The following is a 23,774-nucleotide window of genomic DNA, read 5'->3' on the forward strand; positions in this document are numbered from 1 at the left end:
GTTTTGACTCGGAAATCAAAATAACAAAACGTACACGCCACGGACCGAAAAGGAATTGCAAACATGACATTGATGTATTATTTGCTCATTTGCATTTAAGATATAATAAAGTCGAAGAAATACTTCCATAGTGGTTGGATAAATGATATGTTTCAAATACTGTAGGTGTAGCTCTGGGGTGTACTATGTATGTTTGATATCTATGTCAAGTATCTTTTTTATTCAGCACTGTTCAATAGTGATTTGCAATAAGAATTTCATACAAAACGTTGGTACAGTGATATTCCTTTATTATGGTCATTTACCTGTACTTTACACAGATGTGACAATGCTGATTTCTCCAAACACCCTGAGAGATACCACAAATACAGCCCAGTGCAGGTGGAGGAGATGATCGTGAGACTATTTGATATCTCAGTCTGAGGTTGAGAACCTGCTTAGTTAGGTGATAATGTAAGGCCTTCACACTGCCTCTATAGGAAATAACACACTGTTGATTTGTTTCCACACTACTAATACTACAGCTACAGTCTCCATTACATGTATTCATGTCTAATTGCTAAATGTATTATTCCTCATATGACGGTCTAGTTTTAAACATGTTGAAATAAATATTGTTAAATCTCTAGTGAAGAATACACACATCTATTTATTTCACACAGAAACTCAAAAGCCAGCTTCTTGCTAGTTCTTGCTAAATTTGTGAAGACCCAAACCATAGAGAATGATAGGCCTCTAGTGGCCAAACGCCTGTATTAGCATGGGCAGCACCATGGGTCTTTAACCATTTTGAAGTAATCAACTGGGTTAAGGAAGGATCACATGATTCCATCCTGGTCATCAGTAGGGATCAGCCAATGCATTATACTCGTGAGCAAACATTCCATAACTGCAGTAAATTGCCAACCTTGACTTTATACCTCTTGAAATTACACACTACATGTGGCAGTATGCACACTTTCAGTTTGTTTGCCAACTCATAGAAGTAGTAGAAGAAGAAAATTGGCTACTTAAATGGAGATTGCCTCAATGGTGCTGCCGGTGCGCTCACAGACGTCATAATGGGAATGATATAGGAATGATTTCTCTATCATTCTCTATGACCCAAACAGACAAATAAAGAATTTAGTTCTCCCAGAAATCTAATTGGTCGATCTCACATCGAGAACCAAAGGATAAATATAAAATGACGACTGTATAAACAACGAGGATGGTGAGATAGATACAGAAACAGATCAAGTCCACTTTGTTGGCAAAGCGATGGTGTCTAGCTTTTCTCTGGTCTTGTGCAGCCATTTTGTTGAGAAACTTTACCACCTTCTGGAGGGGTGAATTCTTCTCTTCCTCTGAGGCTTTCAGTTTGATGACAGTAATATCAGGCCTGGATTCTAGAGATAGTAAATATAATATGAGTTAATATAACACGATAAACTAGGGGTGTGCTGAAACTTATCATACTGGTATTCATAATCGTATCTCGTGATCGGAAAACCCGGAAGTGCGCTTTAAATGCTGGTAAAGACTATACCTCAAGCGCAAATTAATGCGCTGTCTGTCAGAGCTGGCGTAGGTGTGGTGTGGGAATCAGATGCAGGATGCAGAAGTAGTCCCAAATACTTTAATAGAGTCCACAGAATGAACGGCTATAAACAGAGCCGGAGGCACAAGAAAAATAACGCACTCAGCGTAATAAACAAACACGCACAATAGTGCGGACTCTCTACAGAAAAATGAGCACAAACTTGACATAGAAACACCTGCTGACAAAGAACAACTACACACAACCACAAGACAGAAACAACGAGAACTTAAAGGACACATAATCAAGACAAAATGAGAAACAGGTGTACCAAAACAGACCAAACCAAACGAACACAGAAACAACGAACGGTGGCAGCTAGTACTCCGGGGACGACGACCGCCGAAGCCTGCCCGAACAAGGAGAAGGAGCAGCCTCGGCAGAAACCGTGACAGTACCCCCCCCCCCCCTTGACGCGCGGCTCCAGCCGTGCGCCGACCCCGGCCTCGGGGACGACCAGGAGGACGCGGAGCAGGGCGCGTGGGATGACCACGATGGAACTCAGTCAGAAGAGACGGGTCTAAGATATCTCTCCTCGGCACCCAGCACCACTCCTCCGGACCGTACCCCTCCCACTCCACGAGATATTGGAGACCCCCCATCCGGCGTCTCGAATCCAGGATGGACCGAACTGTGTACGCCGGAGCCCCCTCGATGTCCAGCGGGGGCGGAGGAGTCTCTGCTATCTCACAGTCCTGGAGTGGACCAGCTACCACCGGCCTGAGGAGAGACACGAGGGGTTAATATTCTTATAATCAATAGGAAGTTGTAATCTGTAACACACCTCGTTCAACCTCCTCAGGACTTTAAAAGGCCCCACAAACCGCCGACCCAGCTTCCGGCAGGGCAGGCGGAGGGGCAGGTTTCTGGTCGAGAGCCAGACTCGATCTCCCGGTGCGTACACCGGTCCCTCACTGCGGTGGAGATCGGCGCTCGCCTTGTGTCGACGGATGGCCCGCTGCAGATGTACGTGAGCAGCGTTCCATGTCTCCTCCGAGCGCCGCACCCACTCATCCACCGCAGGAGCCTCGATCTGGCTCTGATGCCAAGGTGCCAGAGCCGGCTGGTACCCTAGTACACATTGGAAAGGAGTGAGTCTGGTGGAGGAGTGGAGAAGGGAGTTCTGGGCCATCTCGGCCCAGGGAACATACCTCGCCCACTCCTCCGGCCGGCCCTGGCAATACGACCTCAGAAACCTACCCACATCCTGGTTTACCCGTTCAACCTGCCCATTGCTCTCCGGGTGGTACCCCGAGGTAAGGCTCACCGAGACCCCCAAGCGCTCCATGAACGCTCTCCAGACTCGAGAGGTAAACTGGGGGCCTCGATCAGACACTATATCCTCGGGTACCCCGTAATGCCGGAAGACGTGAGTAAATAGTGCCTCAGCGGTCTGTAGGGCAGTGGGGAGACCCGGCATGGGAAGGAGACGACAGGCCTTCGAGAACCGATCCACAACGACCAGGATGGTGGTATTTCCCTGGGAGGGGGGAAGGTCAGTAACGAAATCCACCGAGAGGTGAGACCAGGGTCGTTGTGGAACGGGCAGGGGTTGTAGCTTACCCCGGGGCAGGTGTCTGGGTGCCTTACACTGGGCACACACCGAGCAGGAGGAAACATAAACCCTCACATCCCTGGCTAACGTTGGCCACCAGTACTTAGTGCTAAGGCAGTGCACCGTCCGGCAAATCCCTGGATGTCCAGAGGAGGGTGACGTGTGAGCCCAATATATAAGTCGATCCCGAACCTCGAGCGGAACGTACGTCCGACCCACAGGACACTGTGGAGGGCTAGGATCGGTACGCAACGCCCGCTCGATTTCGGAATCGACCTCCCACACCACCGGTGCCACCAGGCAAGACGGCGGGAGTATGGGCGTGGGCTCAACGGACCTCTCCTCCGTGTCATACCGCCGGGACAGGGCATCTGCCTTACCGTTCTGGGACCCAGGGATGTACGTGATCTTAAAAACGAACCGGGCCAGAAACATGTTCCACCAAGCCTGGCGAGGGTTCAGTCTCCTAGCTGCCCGGATGTACTCCAGGTTTCGGTGGTCGGTCAAAATGAGGAAAGGGTGTTGAGCCCCCTCAAGCCAATGCCTCCACACCTTTAGGGCCTGGACCACGGCTAGCAACTCCCTGTCCCCCACGTCATAATTTCGCTCCGCCGGACTGAGCTTTTTAGAGTAAAAGGCACAGGGGCGGAGTTTCAGGGGCGTGCCAGACCGTTGCGAGAGCACGGCCCCTATACCGGCCTCAGACGCGTCTACCTCGACCTGGAATGGTAGCGCGGGATCCGGATGTGCCAGCACCGGCGCCGAGGTAAACAGGTCCTTCAGTCTCCCAAAAGCCCTATCAGCCTCAGCAGACCACTGCAAGCGCACCGGACCTCCCTTTAGAAGAGACGTTATGGGAGATGCCACCTGTCCAAAACCCCGGATAAACCTCCTGTAGTAATTCGCAAAGCCCAAGAACCGCTGCACCTCTAACAGTGGTTGGAGTTTGCCAATTACGCACGGCCGACACACGGTCAACCTCCATCTTTACCCCTGACGCAGACAACTGATAACCCAAAAAGGAGACAGACTCCTGGAAAAACAGACATTTCTCTGCCTTGACATATAGGTCATGCTCCAACAATCTCCTCAACACTCGGCGCACCAGGGCTACATGCTCGGCTCGGGTAGAAGAATACACCAGAATGTCGTCAATGTACACGACCACTCCTTGCCCCTGCATATCCCGGAAGATCTCATCTACGAAGGATTGGAAGACTGAAGGAGCATTCATTAACCCGTATGGCATGACGAGATACTCGTAATGACCCGAGGTGGTACTAAATGCTGTCTTCCATTCGTCTCCCTCCCTAATACGCACCAAGTTGTATGCGCTCCTGAGGTCCAATTTTGTGAAGAACCGCGCCCCGTGTAAAGACTCTGTCATAGTCGCAATCAGAGGGAGTGGATAACTGTATTTCACTGTAATCTGATTGAGACTGCGGTAATCCATACACGGGCGCAAACCTCCATCCTTTTTCTTCACAAAAAAGAAACTCGAGGACGCAGGGGAAGTGGAGGGCCGTATGTATCCCTGTCTCAGAGACTCGGCTATGTAAGTCTCCATAGCTCTCTTCTCCTCTTGAGACAAAGGATACACATGGCTCCGCGGAAGCGCAGCTCCTACCTGGAGGTCTATCGCACAATCCCCCTGTCTATGTGGTGGCAATTGCGTCGCCTTCGCCTTACTAAACACAAGTGCTAAATCCTCATACTCGGGGGGAATGTGCAATGCGGGCACTTGGTTTGGACTCTCCACCGAGGTCGCCCCTACGGAAACGCCCAGACATCGCCCTACACACTGGGCAGACCACTCCTTAAGAGCCCTCTGTTGCCACGAAATAGAGGGATTATGGGTAATCAACCAGGGAAGCCCCAGCACCACCGGATACGCAGGAGAGTCAATAAGATATAGCTGTATAGTCTCCTCATGACCCTCCTGCGTCCCCATCCTAAGTGGAGCTGTGACCTCCCTAATCAACCCCGATCCCAACGGACGGCTATCTAGAGCATGTACAGGGAAAGGATTGTTGACAGGAAGGAGGGGAATCCCTAACTCTGCACAAAATCTCCGATCTATAAAATTCCCAGCTGCGCCTGAATCTACTAGCGCCTTATGCTGGGAACGAGGTGCAACCTGTGGAAAGCAAACAGGTATGGTTAGGTGCACAACAGAGAGCTCTGGGTAAGTGGGGCGCCTACTCACCTGGAAGGACTCCCCAGTGCGTGGCCTGCCGTCTCGTCCCCTAGGAGACCCCCCCCAGCACCTGGCCGCAGTGTGTCCTCCACGGCCACAGTTGGTACAGGGGTTGGTCCCCCTGGGGCTCCTTCTCCTCTCCTCTCTAGCGCCAGCACCCCCGAGCTCCATAGGACTAGGCTCGGAGGTGCTGGAGGGTGGAATGGACGACCCCCACTCAGGACGTCCGCGGGTGGCCAGCAGGGTGTCTAGGCGAATGGCCATATCCACCAACTGGTCAAACGTGAGGGTGGTGTCCCTGCAGGCCAACTCACGACGGACGTCCTCCCGTAGGCTGCAGCGGAAGTGGTCTATGAGGGCCCGCTCATTCCACCCTGCGTCTGCCGCTAGAGTCCGGAACTCCAGTGCAAACTCCTGGGCGCTCCTCTTCCCCTGTCGGAGGTAGAATAGACATTCTCCCGCCGCCTTCCCCTCAGGTGGATGGTCGAATACAGCCCTGAAGCGACGGGAGAACTCCGCATAGGTGATCGTCGCGGGGTCTATTCTCCTCCATTCGGCGTTGGCCCACTCCAACGCCTTGCCGGTGAGACAGGAGATGAGGGCGGAAACGCTCTCGTGTCCCGAGGGCACCGGGTGTACGGTGGCGAGGTAGAGTTCAACTTGTAGGAGGAAACCTTGACACCCGGCAGCGGTACCATCATACGCCCTCAGGAGCGAGAGCCGAATCCCACTGGGTTCCGGAGCGTGGACAAAGGGACTGACCGGTGCTGGTGGTAATGTGGGAGGAGGCGTGGGTGCCCAACTGGTCTCCAGGCGATGCAGGGTATTCATTACTCCCTGAAGAGCGTTGGTGATTTGAGCTATCCTGTCATCCTGTCCGCGGACGCGCTCCTCCCATGACTCGGTCACTGCTGCTGCTCCTGCTGATTCCATGAGTGGTGTGTAGTTCTGTCAGAGCTGGCGTAGGTGTGGTGTGGGAATCAGATGCAGGATGCAGAAGTAGTCCCAAATACTTTAATAGAGTCCACAGAATGAACGGCTATAAACAGAGCCGGAGGCACAAGAAAAATAACGCACTCAGCGTAATAAACAAACACGCACAATAGTGCGGACTCTCTACAGAAAAATGAGCACAAACTTGACATAGAAACACCTGCTGACAAAGAACAACTACACACAACCACAAGACAGAAACAACGAGAACTTAAAGGACACATAATCAAGACAAAATGAGAAACAGGTGTACCAAAACAGACCAAACCAAACGAACACAGAAACAACGAACGGTGGCAGCTAGTACTCCGGGGACGACGACCGCCGAAGCCTGCCCGAACAAGGAGAAGGAGCAGCCTCGGCAGAAACCGTGACACTGTCACTCAGAGCACATCTCAGAGCGCATCTGTATGTTCTTTCACTCATGTTCAAAGCAAAGAAATGATCCTGACAGCTGAAAATGCACATGCTTATGCCTATGTAATGGGGAATTTAAGATGAATAATGTTAAACTCATATCTGTTGATGACCTGTTAAACTGCCAGTATCAAATGTCTGCCGGTGTTGAATGTTATGGTTAAAGTTTGACGACATTCTGGGCCGGGAACACACTGATAATGTATCTGTGACCCTGTGTGATTCTATAGCAGCTGATGTTGTCTGTATGGTGCCAATAGCCAGGGTCACTATGCCTTGTTTTGAGTTCCTAGAAGATTTAGTGATATTGTTGACAGAACAATTGTTCCTGATAGTGGTTATAAGGGCCTTCTCTAGGTAGATTTAGTGATATTGTTGACAGAACAATTGTTCCTGATAGTGGTTATAAGGGCCTTCTCTAGGTAGATTTAGTGATATTGTTGACAGAAAAGTTCTTCCTTATAGTGGTTATAAGGGTCTTCTCTAGGTAGGTGTATAACTACAACCAGTTAGCAAGTCAGAAATGTCAGAGTTTCCTAGTTCCGACTAGCATGTGAACGCGGTATATGTTTGTGTGACTGGGGCCGGGGCACAATGACAGTCAGGGAGGGAGGGAGAGAGAGATGCACTTGTTCTAATCCTATCGTGGCAACAGCCTTAACCTACAGCCTCCTTTCTTCCTTTCTTCCTTTCTTCTTTCTTTAGTTAGGCTATTTACAGCGCTTCACACTGTTTGTGAAAGAGAGATGCGTGATGGCAGATAATTACAAAAAACACTTGTATCATAATCGTATTTGGAAAATCCGTTAAGATATTCATTTTGTCCGAGTACTCGGCACACCCCTAATGAAAACCACTCAGGACATAGTTTTCAGTGACAGATTAAACATCAAATGGAGTAACTGGCCAGACCAGCGTACACGCGAAACAAATGATGGTAACAAGAAAATATGCTGGGAAGACGTCAACTGCATGCTTTAACTGCAGCTAAAAGGTAAGAATGAAAAGGTTGTGCATCAATAAAATACAACTTGACTAGTTTATGGTGGGTACCCAGTAAAACTGGTTGCAATGACGTCATTATGACATCATGGTCAGGTTATAAATGGTTGTAGAAGGACGTTTTGTTAACGTCTTCTTTGGCAACCAGAAACATATATCTTGCTTAGTGGGTAACTGAGATGACAGAAGAATTAAAAAGTTTACCCTCTTCATTGTCTGTGTCTTTAAGCGGTGAGTCTTTGGACTTGAAGCGGCTGCAGGGCCGGAGAGTGCCACACATAGCCAGACGTGTGAGCACCATAGACTGCAACATGCTCAACACCAGGATGACCAAACAGAAACAGAAGTGCTTTCCTATGGAGAACAACAAGAGAGAGAGATGTGTGAGTGTTATATGGCGGCAGAGAGATACTGTATATATGAAACCGACATCAGTGTGCTGCTTACAGTATAGCTTCCTTTACTGTCCCTGTAACACACTGGGCTCGAACTAGTGATCCTCTGCTCACAAACACACATTGGCTGTCCTCCTTGACAACGTGCCAACCAATTGTGCTATAGAAAAATATCAAATTTGATAGCTCTCTTGGCAAAATTTCAAGCTAGCTGTGGAGTGAGCTTACTGCACATTCTTAAAGGGCGGCTGAACGTCCTGATTTGGCCTCGTTTTAGATTTGTCTCATAAAAAAATGCTAGCGGCCATGACTGAAGCCAAACGAAAGTTATCTTTGGGGTGTGGTTGGATGTGGGTGTTTCTTTGGTGTGTCTTTGCCATTCAATAACATAAAAGGGTAGTAACGTTAGTGTAGTGACAGCAAGGTAAACTAAGCTAGCTTTGCTATGGAGAGACGTTTTGAAGTTGAGGACTTCACCCCACCTGAGTGACTCGCCATCTCAAGATGGTAATCTAATTCAGTTCTGTGTAGGCTAAAGTAGAGAAGAGGCGAATAGATAATATTTTGTGTTGAACATATGTTTAACCAAGCTGGGGGGAGCTGGCTAGCCTGTCTAACCTTAGCTGGCATATATTTCTCTGTCAAATCAAAAGTATGCCAAGATGGCAAGAACCAGTGTATGGAATGTTTCATGAGACACTCCTTGCTGCGAAAAGACCCTACAACTTAGTTCAATGTTTCATCACTTCATGTAAATACATGTTACCGTGGAAACTATACCAACTACTGCGAGTTGAATGCAGCGGTCTTCAGTCAGCTCAGCGGTCCTACAACACATTGTGTTGTGACAAAACTGCACATTTTAGAGTGGCCTTTTATTGTCCCCAGCACAAGCTGCACCTGTGGAATTATCATGCTGTTTCATCAGCTTCTTGATATGCCACACCTGTCAGATGGATGGATTATCTTGGCAAAGAAGAAATGCTCACTAACAGGGATGTAAACAAATTTGTGCACCAAATTTGAGAGAAATAAGCTTTTTGTGCGGGTGGAACATTTCTGGGATCTTTTATTTCAGCTCATGAAACATGGGACCAACACTTTACATGTTTCGTTTATATTTTTGTTCAGTATAGAACATCCCAGGTTGTACTGTGCATGTCTGGCAGTACGTTTATGAACTTGACATATCATCATTAGATACTGTAGATATCAGCATATCTCCCCCTTAAGCAAAGATGGCTGATCCCATAATGGTCTGAGACGTGCCACCCGGACAGCTGATGAAACTGTGGGTTTGCACAACCGAATAATTTTTGCACAAACTGTCAGAAACAGTCTCAGGGAAGCTCATCTGCGTGCTCGTTGTCCTCACCAGGGTCTTAACATGACTGCAGTTTTTTCCGACTTCAGTGGGAAAAATTCTCACCTTCGATGGCCACTGGCATGCTGGAGAAGTGTGCTCTTCACGGATAAATCTTGGTTTCAGCTGTACCGGGCAGATGGCAGACAGCATGTTTGGCGTTGTGTGGGTGAGCGGTTTGCAACGTTGTGAACAGAGTGCCCCATGGTGGCGGTGGGGTTATGGTATGGGCAGGCATAAGCTACGGAAAACAAACACAATTGCATTTTATTGATGGCAATTTGAATGCACAGAGATACCGTGGCGAGATCCTGAGGCCCATTGTCGTGCCATTCATCCGCCACCATCACCTCATGTTTCAGTATGATAATGCACTGCCCCATGTCGCAAGGATCTGTACACAATTCCTGGAAGCTGAAAATGTCCCAGTTCTTCCATGACCTGCATTCTCACCAGACATGTCACCCATTGAGCATGTTTGGGATGCTCTGGATCAATGTGTGTTCCAACAGCATGTTCCAGTTCCCGCCAATATCCAGCAACTTTGCACAGCCATTGAAGAGGAGTGGGACAACATTCCACAGGCCACAATCAACAGCCTGATCAACTCTATGTGAAGGAGATGTGTCGCGCTGCATGAGGCAAATAGTGGTCACACCAGATACTGACTGGTTTTCTGATCCACACCCCTACTTAAATTTTTTTTTATCTGTGACCAACAGATGCATATCTGTATTCCCAGTCATGTGAAATCCATAGATTAGGGCCTAATGCATTTACTTCAGTGACTGATTTCCTTATTTGAACTGTCATTTTTGCCCTAGAATATACACAATGTTGTTGTCATGTTGTTTTCTAGCTCGCTAGCTGCTTAATTTGCAAATCTGACTTGAAATTAGGTAGCTTCCCGCTGGGCACACATTGGTTGAATCAACGTTGTTTCCGTTGAACCAACGTGGAATAGACATTGAATTGATGTCTGTGCCCAGTGGGTAGTTAGTTAGCTAGATAACATTCCGCTAACGTTAGCTAGCAGGGATCTTTTGGCTAGCCAGTTTGAGTAGAAACATTATTGAAAGCAAGCTGACTACATCCTAGCCCGGGTGGGCGGGATTGCTAATTTACAACCATTCCATTGGTTTATTTTCTACCAGTCAATTGCATTTTACATTTTTCGTCATTTAGCAGACACTCTTATCCAGAGCGACTTACAGTAGTGAGTGCATACATTTTCATATTTTTTATTTTTATACTGGTCCGCCGTGGGAATCAAACCCACAACCCTGGCATTGCAAGCACCATGCTCTACCTGAGCTACAACAGGACCACATTGGAGAAATCTCCACCCACCAGGGGCACCGGGCCATGCAAAACGAACTTGTCCAATCTTCCACAAACAACACGGTGCCACTTGGGCAAAAGGGGGCATGAATTGTTGGCATGATTGGAATCCAAACCTAACCATAATTTACGTTGTGACGCACTCTGGTACAAAACTCAGTTTTGGAATAGGCTGATTTTATGACAAATTATCGTATTTACACTTTGTAGTCAATTTCTACAATATAATAAATGTTTCTGGCTCATATCAATGCCACATAGGCCGTTTACAAAGGAATCTGTTGTTTTTTAGGGTGCAGTCACTTTATAACTCACTAACTTTAAGCATCAGTTGTCAGAGCACCTTACTGATCACTGCACCTGTACACAGCCCATCTGAAATTAGCCCACCCAACTACCTCATCCCCATATTGTTATTTATTTTTGCTCATTTGCACCCCAGTATCTCTATTTGCACATCATCTCTTGCACATCTATCATTCCAGTGTTAATACTAATTGTAATTATTTTGCACTATGGCCTATTTATTGCCTTACCTCCATAACTTGCTACATTTGAACACACTATATATATTTTCTGTTGTATTTTTGACTTTCTGTTTTGTTTTACCCCATATGTAACTCTGTGTTGTTGTTTTTTATCACACTGCTTTGCTTTATCTTGGCCAGGTCGCAGTTGTAAATGACAACTTGTTCTCAACTGGCTTACCTGGTTAAATAAAGGTTAAATAAAAAATAATAAAATAACTCCATTACATACACACCCGTTATAACAAAATGCTGTTTCATTCTGGTGCATTACACACAGGATACTCACGGATGATGGGGCTGCACTGGCCTCCTCCGGGCAGAAGGTCCTTGAGGATGTTGAGGAACATGATGAAGCTGAGAACCAGTTTAACCTTGAAGTGGATGCGCTTGCTCTCTCCCAGTGGCAGGGCGAAGCTCACCACATCAGCCAAGATTATCAGTATGCTGGGCAGGACCAGGGACAGAAATGGGTTTTCGGGCCGCATTTTCAGCAACACCTGTGAAGTCAGACAGGTAAGCCAGGCAGAAATAATCTGTTTTTGAGTAAATGTATTGTCTTTGATTGTAAATGTTTTTTAATCTATGCCCTTAAAAATAGGAAGAGTAAGGTATCTTTACATGTCCCCAAAAAATAATATATATATATATATATATATATATCTCACCAGGAGCACTCACTAACCCATAGATAGTTGCGATCATCTCTGCCTCCTTTAGCATTGAGTTCCACTGCCTCGGTTAGCCAGTCCCCGCGGTTTGCACTAGTTTTGCTCACATTCCCAAAGGTCAGGAACATGCCACATCCTGGAAAAGCAGAAATGTTATACTAGTTCACTCACTCAAAGATCATACCACAGCTTATAATTTATATCAATAGGCATTATGGGTGTAATTATTCACAAAATGTTTGGTTTGGTTCATTCCTTGATTTTTGCTCTTGGTTCACTTTGAACTTTTATACAATGGACATTTTGACAATTGCATGATTGCCCCTATCACTCGCATTGATTTTTGTTAGCGGTGGCTAAAGTTAGCTGAAGTTTGTTCAGAGAAAACCGAACCATGGATTACAGTTTTCCTGGCCCATACTACTTTTAGGGTGAGGAACCATCTAACATCAAGTTGTAAAATCCTGAACTTCTGCTTTGAGGCTAAAGCTTACCATTTACCCACACATTTTTCTATTTCACGCTACTGCCTTGAACTAGGCTATACAAAAAAGTATAGTATAGCTTGCATCTGTTATGTTGTTAATATAATTCTTATTTGTTCTTAACTTATTAATTTAACTTAATTAATTTGGAAGATAACTTTAGTTAAAGATATAATCTGTAGTAGGGGAAACAACAAAAAAGTTTAAGATCTTTGATAGGCTGATGTGGAATTTGTTACAGGAAAGAATCACTGCCACCTGGTGAGGTTAGCGTATGGCTAAATCTGCCAGGTTATGTAATGGGAATAGCTATCATGCAGCCTTTGATCACGTACAACTACGTCAACAATTGTCTGATGCTTAAACTTTAACTAAAATGTTTTATAATGTTCGCAGTATGGCCCCACTGTGTCCAGCCCACTAACAAGCACCTAAATAAATGCTAGACAGTCAGCATGCATCGAAAATTACAAAGACGACAAACAAACTGAAATGCATTATATACTAAATTGCATTAGGCTATACAGACAAACATTTTGTTGTTGTTGTTGTTTTTGGTTAGTAAGATCTTTGGTAAGTAATTGTGTGCAAGAGCCATTTAGCAGACAAAATTAGGTTTGAGATGATGCACTTACCACTAATTGCCCACACATTAAGGGCGATGGCACAGAAATCTGAAGCGAAGGGATAATTGTATAGATTGACCTCACAGCCCACCACAATGTTCATGATGACAATGTGCTCTATGGTCCCATTGCTGTGCACCAGCAAATCCTTGTTGCCGTGCTTCATCGTTGTTTGCACTCTTTAGACATGAGAGGTTGAAGACAGACAACTGAGGATTGATCTACTGAAACTGTCACGACCCTAAACATTTGGCCACTCAAAACATATTAGTACTGTATCTCTAATTCTGTCCATGTTTTACTCGCTATTTAGAAGATCACACATAAATTGACTGTAATATTATAAAATATAAATGAAAAAATATATATATAAACATAACAGGCTATTGTATTCTGTTGTAAGTGGACTCACCCATTAGTCACATGGAGATCAGAAGTCCAGATTTTTCTGACAGGCAGGACTACCATATCATGTTTATAGACTGATGTGTCCCAAGATAAGTCAGGGTCTTCCCAAGACTGTAGTTTAGAATCATAATCATTATAACAAAATGTCACATTTACTTAAATATCTCCCTGGATGTTTTGTGCATACACTCTTAGAAAAAGGGGTTCCAAAAGGGTTCTTCGGCTGTCCCCATAGGACAACCCTTTTTGGTTCCAGGTAGAACACTCTGTTCCCAAAAGGGTTCTACCTGGTACCAAAAAGGGTTCTTCAAGGGGTTCTCCCATGGGGACAGCCGAAGAACCCTTTTAGGTTCTAGATAGCACCTTTTTTATCTAAGAGTGTACTTACCAGCGGGACTTCCAGACGACTCTTATAGGATTCTTTTATGTATCATTAAGGCAAATGTAGGGAGATGCCAAAGGTAAAATATAATAAACATGTTTGATATTTTATAATCCAGATACATGCTTAAATAAGGAATATAGCCATGTAGTATATGCTGTGTTTTAAATGAATGTATGTGCTCTTTCACAAAAGCTCTCAACAGTATGTGTTACATTAGTTCTTTTTTAAGAAGGGGCCTAAGCCACGCAGCCAATAGAATGATAGAATGAGAGGCTTCATATAGAAAAAAGCATTCATGATCTTTTGGAGTGGACATTGTGTGACAGCTGGACGTTGGAAAAGAAGGGTGGTGCAGAACTAAATAATAAGTTAGGAATTTGCCATAAGGGGGTAACTGAATATGCCATGGAAGTATGTTTGTGCATTTGTGTGTGTATAAAAGGAGCTCTAAGCCAAAGAGAGACAGCCGTTCTATGGAACTGCTCGGCTTTTGTTATTAGATAATAAAAGTCAAATTTTTGGATTCACAGGCTCCAGTTTCTTGAGAGATATGTTTGAGTTGACTACTTTCGAGTCATATATATTTCTACGACATATTTGGCGAGCTTGCCAGGAGTTGATAACAGGGGCCAGAGACGGTGTACATCTGCAGTTATGAAACGGCTTGGACGGACCATACAAACAAAAGCGGACGCATTTTATAGGTAAGCCAAGTTCTTACTTATATAGTATAAAGTTGTATGGTTCGATCCGGGGCCCGGCCTCAGCAGCAGAATACCAAGTAGGTCTCTCCAAATTTAAGAACCAGAAAATTAGAGACTGGGAGCTTTTGGATTTAAGAATAGATGTCGATGTCACTCTGTTGTTCGTCTGAACCGTTTGTTCAAATCATATGATTCATTTGTTCGTCCTGTTGGTCATTCTGTTTAATCCATTGTGATTTGATCGGTTGTGGTCAAGTTGGCTGATTCATCTGTCTCATTCAGGTTGCTCATCTGGACAGTCTGATCGATCTGTTTGATTCAATTGCTCAATTCGTGCATTCAATCATCGGGGTCACTCGGCAGCTCATCAGATGCGTCTGTTCGATTCAGTCGACTCATTTGATTCATCTTGCTGATCGCTCTGTCTGGGTCATTTCGGCACGGGCGGCTGTCCAGCTGGTTGAGTGATCAGACAATAACATGTTAAAAAGACCTACAGATACCGCTCTAGACGTGTAGTGGAAGTGAATCATCTTGAGGACTGCTTAGGTAGGCGAAATCCTGTGCAATAACGCTCTCTCTCTGTGTCGTGGAAGTGTATCAGAGAAAGAGGGCCAAATTTACAGGTCGCTTAGGAAAGCGTAGTAGAAGTCCAGGTGTGTCGAGGAAGTGTATCACCTAGGGGGCTAAATAAATAGAAATCCTGTGGATACCGCTTTGGAGAGCTAAAATTAGCACTCCAGAGGGCTGAACGGGCAGGTGGCTAGCTAAATTTGGGACCTACGGTTACCGCTCTAATGAGGAATTCATTGTTAGAGGTCTGCTCGGGTAGGTGGGGCATCATCCTGTGTTGTGGTGATGCCAAAGTTAGGCAGGGTCGATCAGGTAAAAAAGTTAGGTCATCCTGAGTAGGTGAACGGGTTAAATAGCCACAAGGGCTTCAAAGTATAGAGAAAGTGTTAAATAGAGTAGGTCTGCTCATCTTGTGTGGGTGAATGGTTTGCTTGGGCGGCTGTGAGTCATTCAACTGTCTGATTCATTTAGGTGATTCAACTAGTCTGATTCATTCATCTGTGTGAGTGACAATAATAAGAAATACTGCAGATAATAGCCTTTCTGTAAGGAAAGGAACTATATTTGAGGTCGTTTGAAGCTTCTGTCTGATGGAGAAAGGGCGTGCCCAATCTCACATTAGGAAAGAGAAGAATAAATGGTGCGTGGACATTCATTGACAAACTAAGTGTAGAAAATTCACGTTACCAGGAGGGGTAGAATAAATCCTGTTGGAGGAACAGGTCACGTGTACCGGTGTGATCATATGATGTCTATGCATTGTATTTTGATCAATCTTTTAGGGTATGTTTCTGACATTATATTTGGAAACTTTAGAGGTGATGTAGTATTATGATAAATTGACTACAGTAAAATAATAACTGGGATAGGGTTAACATTCCAAATTTGGGCCCTCTGATAGAATAAAATATTCCTGTAGGTTATACAAATAGTAATTAAGCGCGTTTGAGAACAACATTGTATAAATATGGAATAAGAGTGGTATAAATGGTGTAAGTGAGTCGCACTCTGAAGTTTGAATGATGAGATATAGAGGTGTGTATGATAATTATATATACGTTGGAATAATAAGCTTTTCTTGTAAATGATATCTTGGAGTTTCGTACAACAATGCCTGTCATAGAATTTTGTAAGATCAGGGAATAGTGACCAGCATATACGATTCTGGGAGGATTCTATGACTGAGAGGAAGGATTTGGATAATTTGTTGTTCGTTCCGCTGAGACTAGATTGTGATTAATTGATTTGTGGCAATAAAGAATCATTAGAAACATTAATGGTTTGGTAGATGTGAATATATTAGAATATAATTAATTTTATGGGAGTGTAATTTATTACGAGGGATTGGATAAAATTATAGGTGTTGACTTGCACGCCCATTATAATTGGAATAAAAGAGGATTAACTTGTCATTTCAATAAAGCATAGATTCTGCATCGCTGATTAGAGTCTAGGTTTTTTAAGTATAGTTCAACTATGGTTGTGGGTTGTTTAGATTGACGAAACAGTCAGGACGATTTAGCAGCCTGCGTCTTTTCAGACTGAAGGACTCACTTATTCAACGGGAAAGAGGGAGGAGTGACTATAGTCTAATCAGAAAGGACAGTTACATAAATTTGAATAGCGGACTGGCAATTGCGATAGAGTTATGGCCATCATTTGAATTGTTTAGGTAGACTGGAATAAAAGTAAGGTCTTTTAATAATATGAATATAAATATACTATTAGTTATTGTTGGGTTGTGAATAGACTTTTCTAATGCCATGATCTAGTTCTCGGGTAAAAGAGAGTCGTACTTGCTTTACTGTATCGAGCTGAAAGAGATATTTGAAGCAAGTTTGAATAGTTGGATGGAAAACATTTATGTGACAAATTCTAATTGTTATTACTTTATTCTATAGTTTGCGTGACACCAGTGATGTATGCGAATAGTTGGTGAATTCTAGAACGATAATTTATTTTCGTTACGTGAACCAGGGAATGCAAGGAGCTTTGGCTATTATGCTGAGGGAATAGCACCAACTTATAGTGGGTTCTAGATTTGTTGAATAAACAAACTTATATTTTCAACTAAAGTAATGCAATAGGCTACAATTATAACATTATCAGTAAAAGGCACTATACGCTCATCTGTGGTCCTCTGTAGCTCAGCTGGTAGAGCATGGCGCTTGTAATGCCAGGGTAGTGGGTTCGATCCCCGGGACCACCCATACACAAAAATGTATGCACGCATGACTGTAAGTCGCTTTGGATAAAAGCGTCTGCTAAATGGCATGTTATTATTATTATTATTATCTGGAAAAAGCAAATTTAAGACACAGAAGGACAATAAAAAACCCAGAAAAATAATGGATACTAGGGGTGCCCAGATAATCCTAAAGGGGAGGGTCAGCTAGTGGCAGTAACTATGCAGGCTGATGAAGAACCTATGCTAAAGGTTCAGGTGAAGAATAGAGGCACCCCAATGATGATAGATACTGGAGCAATTTACTCATGTGTAAATCCAAATTATGCCTCTCACCAACCCCATGTCAGGCAAAGATGCACAGCCAGTAGAATTTTCATGACAAACGCAGTTAATACATATGACAGTTCCAGTAGAATAAGAAGCAGGAAAAAGCTACGTGTACATATATTAGTGTCAGAACAAATTCCAGTTAATTTAGTAGGAAGAGATACACTGTGTAGAATAGGGGTCCAGATTAAATGCAGATCAGAGGGACTAATAATAGTTAAGGAAGGGGTATGTCCACAGAAGGTCATGGGGAAACCAACAGCACATTAGTAAACTATTTTGGTAAAAGGGGGGTCACAGGCATGTGGGAAAGTACAACCAACGAGGCAAGGGATAGCATATTTGAGTTTTCGATGTCACGAAGCATGTTGGAGTGATTGAGTGGTAGCAGTGCGGCTAAGGAAAAGCCTAGGGGTTTAAATCTTATGGGATTTTATTTCATTTACGTCATTTAGCAGACGCTCTTATCCAGAGCGACTTACAGTTAGTGCATACATTATTCTATTATTTTTTTTTTCTCTTCATACTGGCCCCCCATGGGAATTTCGTTTTATGTGTGCTGAATTGTGGAATTCACCGGAGAGGGGAGCAGTCACAAGTGATGTTCTTGAGGGTTGTCGGAAAGGAGGGATCAGGAGATGTGGCAAGAGAGTGAGAATTTCGAATTTAGATTGTGTGGACTGATTAAGAGGTATCAAAATGGAAACCAACTAAATTTGTACTTTTTCTTCCAGAAAAAAGGGGGGAGTGATTCTCTTTTCTTTTAAATAATTTCTGAGACTATAAATAAGGCCTGGCCATTTTTTGTTTGTTTATTGTTTTACTATATGGTGTTCGAATAACCACAAACAAACTACTTGAATGAAATGTTAGCTGTATAGGATTTTTATTTCTATTTTGGGGTTTTTGACGGGATGTAAGTGAAATATCTTAAAGGGGCATACACATGTAATTTGGGTTTTTATTTACTGAGGGATAAGTAAATGTGTGTGATTTATTTTGAAAAGAGCTGTACTAAGGACTTACTGTACACTCGGGATACAACATTTATCCAATTATATTGATGGTTGTTAAGAGTAGTATACTATTGGATGAAACAATTCATTGAATGATTTCAATGACCTCTGCAGTCTGTCCTGGCTTTATGGTGTGGCCTGATCATCCACACTGTAACCCTTGGAGGAATGCTGAATTAGGGGTTGTTTATAATAAGGAATTGTAAAATAAGTATATTGTTTGGCATTAATCCTATATACAGTGGGGGAAAAAAGTATTTAGTCAGCCACCAATTGTGCAAGTTCTCCCACTTAAAAAGATGAGAGAGGCCTGTAATTTTCATCATAGGTACACGTCAACTATGACAGACAAAATGAGAAAAAAAATTCCAGAAAATCACATTGTAGGATTTTTTATGAATTTATTTGCAAATTATGGTGGAAAATAAGTATTTGGTCAATAACAAAAGTTTCTCAATACTTTGTTATATACCCTTTGTTGGCAATGACACAGGTCAAAAGTTTTCTGTAAGTCTTCACAAGGTTTTCACACACTGTTGCTGGTATTTTGGCCCATTCCTCCATGCAGATCTCCTCTAGAGCAGTGATGTTTTGGGGCTGTCGCTGGGCAACACAGACTTTCAACTCCCTCCAAAGATTTTCTATGGGGTTGAGATCTGGAGACTGGCTAGGCCACTCCAGGAACTTGAAATGCTTCTTACGAAGCCACTCCTTCGTTGCCCAGGCGGTGTGTTTGGGATCATTGTCATGCTGAAAGACCCAGCCACGTTTCATCTTCAATGCCCTTACTGATGGAAGGAGGTTTTCACTCAAAATCTCACGATACATGGCCCCATTCATTCTTTCCTTTACATGGATCAGTCGTCCTGGTCCCTTTGCAGAAAAACAGCCCCAAAGCATGATGTTTCCACCCCCATGCTTCACAGTAGGTATGGTGTTCTTTGGATGCAACTCAGCATTCTTTGTCCTCCAAACACGACGAGTTGAGTTTTTACCAAAATGTTCTATTTTGGTTTCATCTGACCATATGACATTCTCCCAATCCTCTTCTGGATCATCCAAATGCACTCTAGCAAACTTCAGACGGGCCTGGACATGTACTGGCTTATGCAGGGGGACACGTCTGGCACTGCAGGATTTGAGTCCCTGGCAGCGTAGTGTGTTACTGATGGTAGGCTTTGTTACTTTGGTCCCAGCTCTCTGCAGGTCATTCACTAGGTCCCCCCGTGTGGTTCTGGGATTCTTGCTCACCGTTCTTGTGATCATTTTGACCCCACGGGGTGAGATCTTGCGTGGAGCCCCAGATCGAGGGAGATTATCAGTGGTCTTGTATGTCTTCCATTTCCTAATAATTGCTCCCACAGTTGATTTCTTCAAACCAAGCTGCTTACCTATTGCAGATTCAGTCTTCCCAGCCTGGTGCAGGTCTACAATTTTGTTTCTGGTGTCCTTTGACAGCTCTTTGGTCTTGGCCATAGTGGAATTTGGAGTGTGACTGTTTGAGGTTGTGGACAGGTGTCTTTTATACTGATAACAAGTTCAAACAGGTGCCATTAATACAGGTAACGAGTGGAGGACAGAGGAGCCTCTTAAAGAAGAAGTTACAGGTCTGTGAGAGCCAAAAATCTTGCTTGTTTGTAGGTGACCAAATACTTATTTTCCACCATAATTTGCAAATTAATTAATTAAAAATCCTACAATGTGATTTTCTGGAAAAAAAAATCTCAATTTGTCTGTCATAGTTGACGTGTAAATTATGAAAATTACAGGCCTCTCTCATCTTTTTAAGTGGGAGAACTTGCACAATTGGTGGCTGACTAAATACTTTTTTCCCCAACTGAATCATCCCAAACAGGACAAAGATGAAGTGGGAGAGTTAGTCTTGAGGGAGAGATATCCTTGAATAATGTTATCGAATGCAATTGGGTTAAGATATCATCAAGGATTGTCATTTTAAGTTAAGTTATTATTTTTGGTTTAACAAGCAGTGTTGTTGTTCTTTTGTTTTTTGAACACATGAATCACGATGTGATGCATGTGTCCAAAGGGGGGAAGGTGTTAACGATTTTGTTTTTTTGGGCTTACAGGGGTTTTAATGGTTTAATGGTTTTAATGTTTTTGTGGTAAGATATGCAAATTGTATTAAGGATATGAGCAGTAGTAATAATGTGTTATGGGTTAGGTTAAATATTTTTTGTTTTTGTGATAGGAGGCAGGGTGTAGAGAAGGTCTGTCTACAACAAGCTGGAAGCAGGTGTGCTTCATAATCTCAAGGCTTCTCTTGACGGATGAGAGGACATAAGTAGCATACTGTGTCTCACCTAACCTAACAATGTTCTTAAGATTTTTTTTCCCATGGGTGAAGGGAACTCTGCCCAACTGAGTAGGAGAATCTGAGTATTCTCTGCGCCCTGGAGACTATGTGATGATAAAAGACTACAGAAGAAAGAGCTGGAAAGACCCTATATGGAGGGGCCTGTACCAGGTGTTGTTGGCTACCTTAATGATGGTAAAAGTGATGAGACAGATACTTAGATCCATGTTTCTCACTATAGGAGTGTTCCAACCTCAGCCATTGGGTAGCATTGTTGTCTTTTGTGTACGTCTGTGCTTGTGTGTCTTTGCAGCAGTAACTCCGAGCTTCCCTATGGGTAGGCTGATAGAAGGACACTCTTCGCAGACCGATGTCGATAGATTGAGAGGGACTCTGGCTGATCCGGAGACCCTAGTGACGGAAGAAGGTTAACAGCTAAAGTGACCATACATCATTGTCCAGGTTACACCAACGACGGTACGGATAGAGGGGAGCGCGATCGGGTATCATCTAAACCATTGTACCAGAGTGAGGGAACTGATGATTAAGAGACTTTCAAGAACTTCCAGACCGCCGAGAGATTCCAGACCACCGAGAGATTCCAGACCTTCAAGATGCACCAGATATCCTTATCATTGATTTCTCTACACTTGACTAGTTCTCTGAGAATAAGGGGAATGGAGTACTGATAATAATAAAGAGCAGAAGAACAAGACATAGAAGGGATATAGACAAGATTAGAATGTATATTCTTGCACAGGCAGGAACCATAACTAAAATGCAGGAAGGGATCACTATTAAAATACAAGGGTTAAAATATTATTGGTGTGTGAGGAACCAGCACAAAGAGTATGGGGAAGTCACATGGGGTAGTGTGACCTTAAGATAATGAAAGAAAGAGACAAGTGAATCATAGACATAAGGAGAACAGTCCAAGACTTAGATAAACAATTTGATGTAGTATTTGGTGTTAGATTTCCAGGGGGAAGTGTTATTGGAGTAGTTATTCCTTGGGAAAGTGCACTAAACCCTGTACATGTTAGAGCTATACCAAATACAGAAGAAAGGGAATTGAAGGAGCCGTTAAACAATGATTGATATAGATGAGTACAATATATTATATTACAATTAAATAAAGAAAATAGTCTAATATGCACCACATCTCCGTTTAAAGAATTAACAGTCGTTCAAAATCTTCACAGTTACTAGGACTGTGTTATGATTCAACTACAACTTTTGTCATATAAGGAACTCGGAAAGATCATATTGGCCAGCAGAATGTTTGTAATATTTAGGAAATCCTAAATATAAACAATTTTATGATCAACCAGGATGAGGAGAGAAGTGTAAGCAATTGTTAGAATAGGAACAAGGAAAAGGGAAACACCAGAGTAATGTCAAATAGATTGAGGAAATATAGGAATGTTACAATAAAACAATTGGGTTATATAATTTGGGAGAATTCAAGGGAGAATGTGAAACTAGGGGGTGTTTAAACAGATAGCCTTTGGAATACAGGGACCCCTCAAAGGAAAATCTATCAGGCATTAGATAGAAATGGGTATTAAGAATGAGTGATGAAACATAATGATTTGTCATGTAGACAATGTTAATAGGGATGTTTTGGATTGGAAATTAACTCAACTAAACTGTTATGATCTGTCCTTTCCTGAGGTTACTACGGATGGTATCGTAATGCATAAGCAGAGATAATTCGGTCCAGAACGGTGTAAACCTCAATAAAAACCAAAAACCCTGTACCCGGCTGAAGAGGAACAACAAAGGTGTTGAAGACGTTCCTGTCTGACACCACCTCTGCCAGGAGACCTGAATCCAGCATCAAATCAAAGCAATCAATTGCCTTCTCTTTTGTGCCTTTTCTCTCAAGAATGTGACAGGAGTCCATGTGGAGTGAGCAGGAGGAGAGAGGTCTATGCAAATGCAACGTTCTTCGTAGTTTGGGTATACTGGTTTGCAAATGGACAAAACAGAATGATGGTGGAGGTGGGGAGGCTCAGGTGTGACATTGGAATTGGGGCATTGCCATGGGCAATCCAAGATGAACTATGAAGCTATCTGAAGAACATAATGAAGACGGCAGAAGATTGAGTGCCGGTAGAGGAAGGGAGTGTTAGTTGAGGTAGTATGTTGATTAAGGAGGTATTATACACTGCTAAATGTATAGTAATTTAGACTAGGAATGCATTAAGATACTGATCTGTTGTAATTCTCGTTATGAGGAAGTTAATGCTAGAATTATGATAATATAAATATACATTCCGCCAGTGTCAATATGTGTCAATGTGAGAGTTTTAACTTTGAATGATGGAACCAAGGTGACTAATTAAGAATTGTCATTCTAAAGTTGTTTGGGGTAATTAATTTGATTATGATTATAAATTATAAGTGGACTAATTGATCTGAATAAGTTATTAATATTAATGCCTAGTGATGTTGACATTGCAATTAATGGATTAGATATTGATATTGATTATTTTGATTGTTATACTACTTGTGATATGGGTAAAAAAGGTTATGTAAGCTAAAGATATTGACACCATTCTTAACATGTCCTAGATATTATTGTTAAGATCAAGTTGCATATTTTGATGTGTTAGGATACTAATACATATGGGAAATGCTACAACTAAACAGAAGTGGGGAGCAATGTTTACAAAGATGGCAATCATGATAGGCATAGCACTTGT

The 23,774-nt window shown here is 43.3% G+C and overlaps 1 protein-coding gene across 1 annotated transcript; it reads right to left on the reverse strand.

Moving 5' to 3' along the window:
- Positions 1-275: 275 nt before the first annotated feature.
- Positions 276-15,181, reverse strand: LOC311139921 (5-hydroxytryptamine receptor 3A-like; the record flags this gene model as incomplete). The annotated part of the gene is made up of 7 exons (XM_084174921.1): positions 276-1,388; positions 7,948-8,097; positions 11,659-11,869; positions 12,055-12,176; positions 13,161-13,330; positions 13,564-13,670; positions 15,146-15,181. 7 exons carry the CDS (start codon positions 15,179-15,181, stop codon positions 1,126-1,128), a joined length of 1,059 nt encoding a protein of 352 aa, XP_084031047.1. The 3' UTR covers positions 276-1,125.
- Between the last annotated feature and the right edge of the window lie 8,593 nt (positions 15,182-23,774).

Source organism: Coregonus lavaretus, assembly GCF_964263955.1.
Source record: "Coregonus lavaretus genome assembly, chromosome: 2".
NCBI lineage: Eukaryota > Metazoa > Chordata > Actinopteri > Salmoniformes > Salmonidae > Coregonus > Coregonus lavaretus.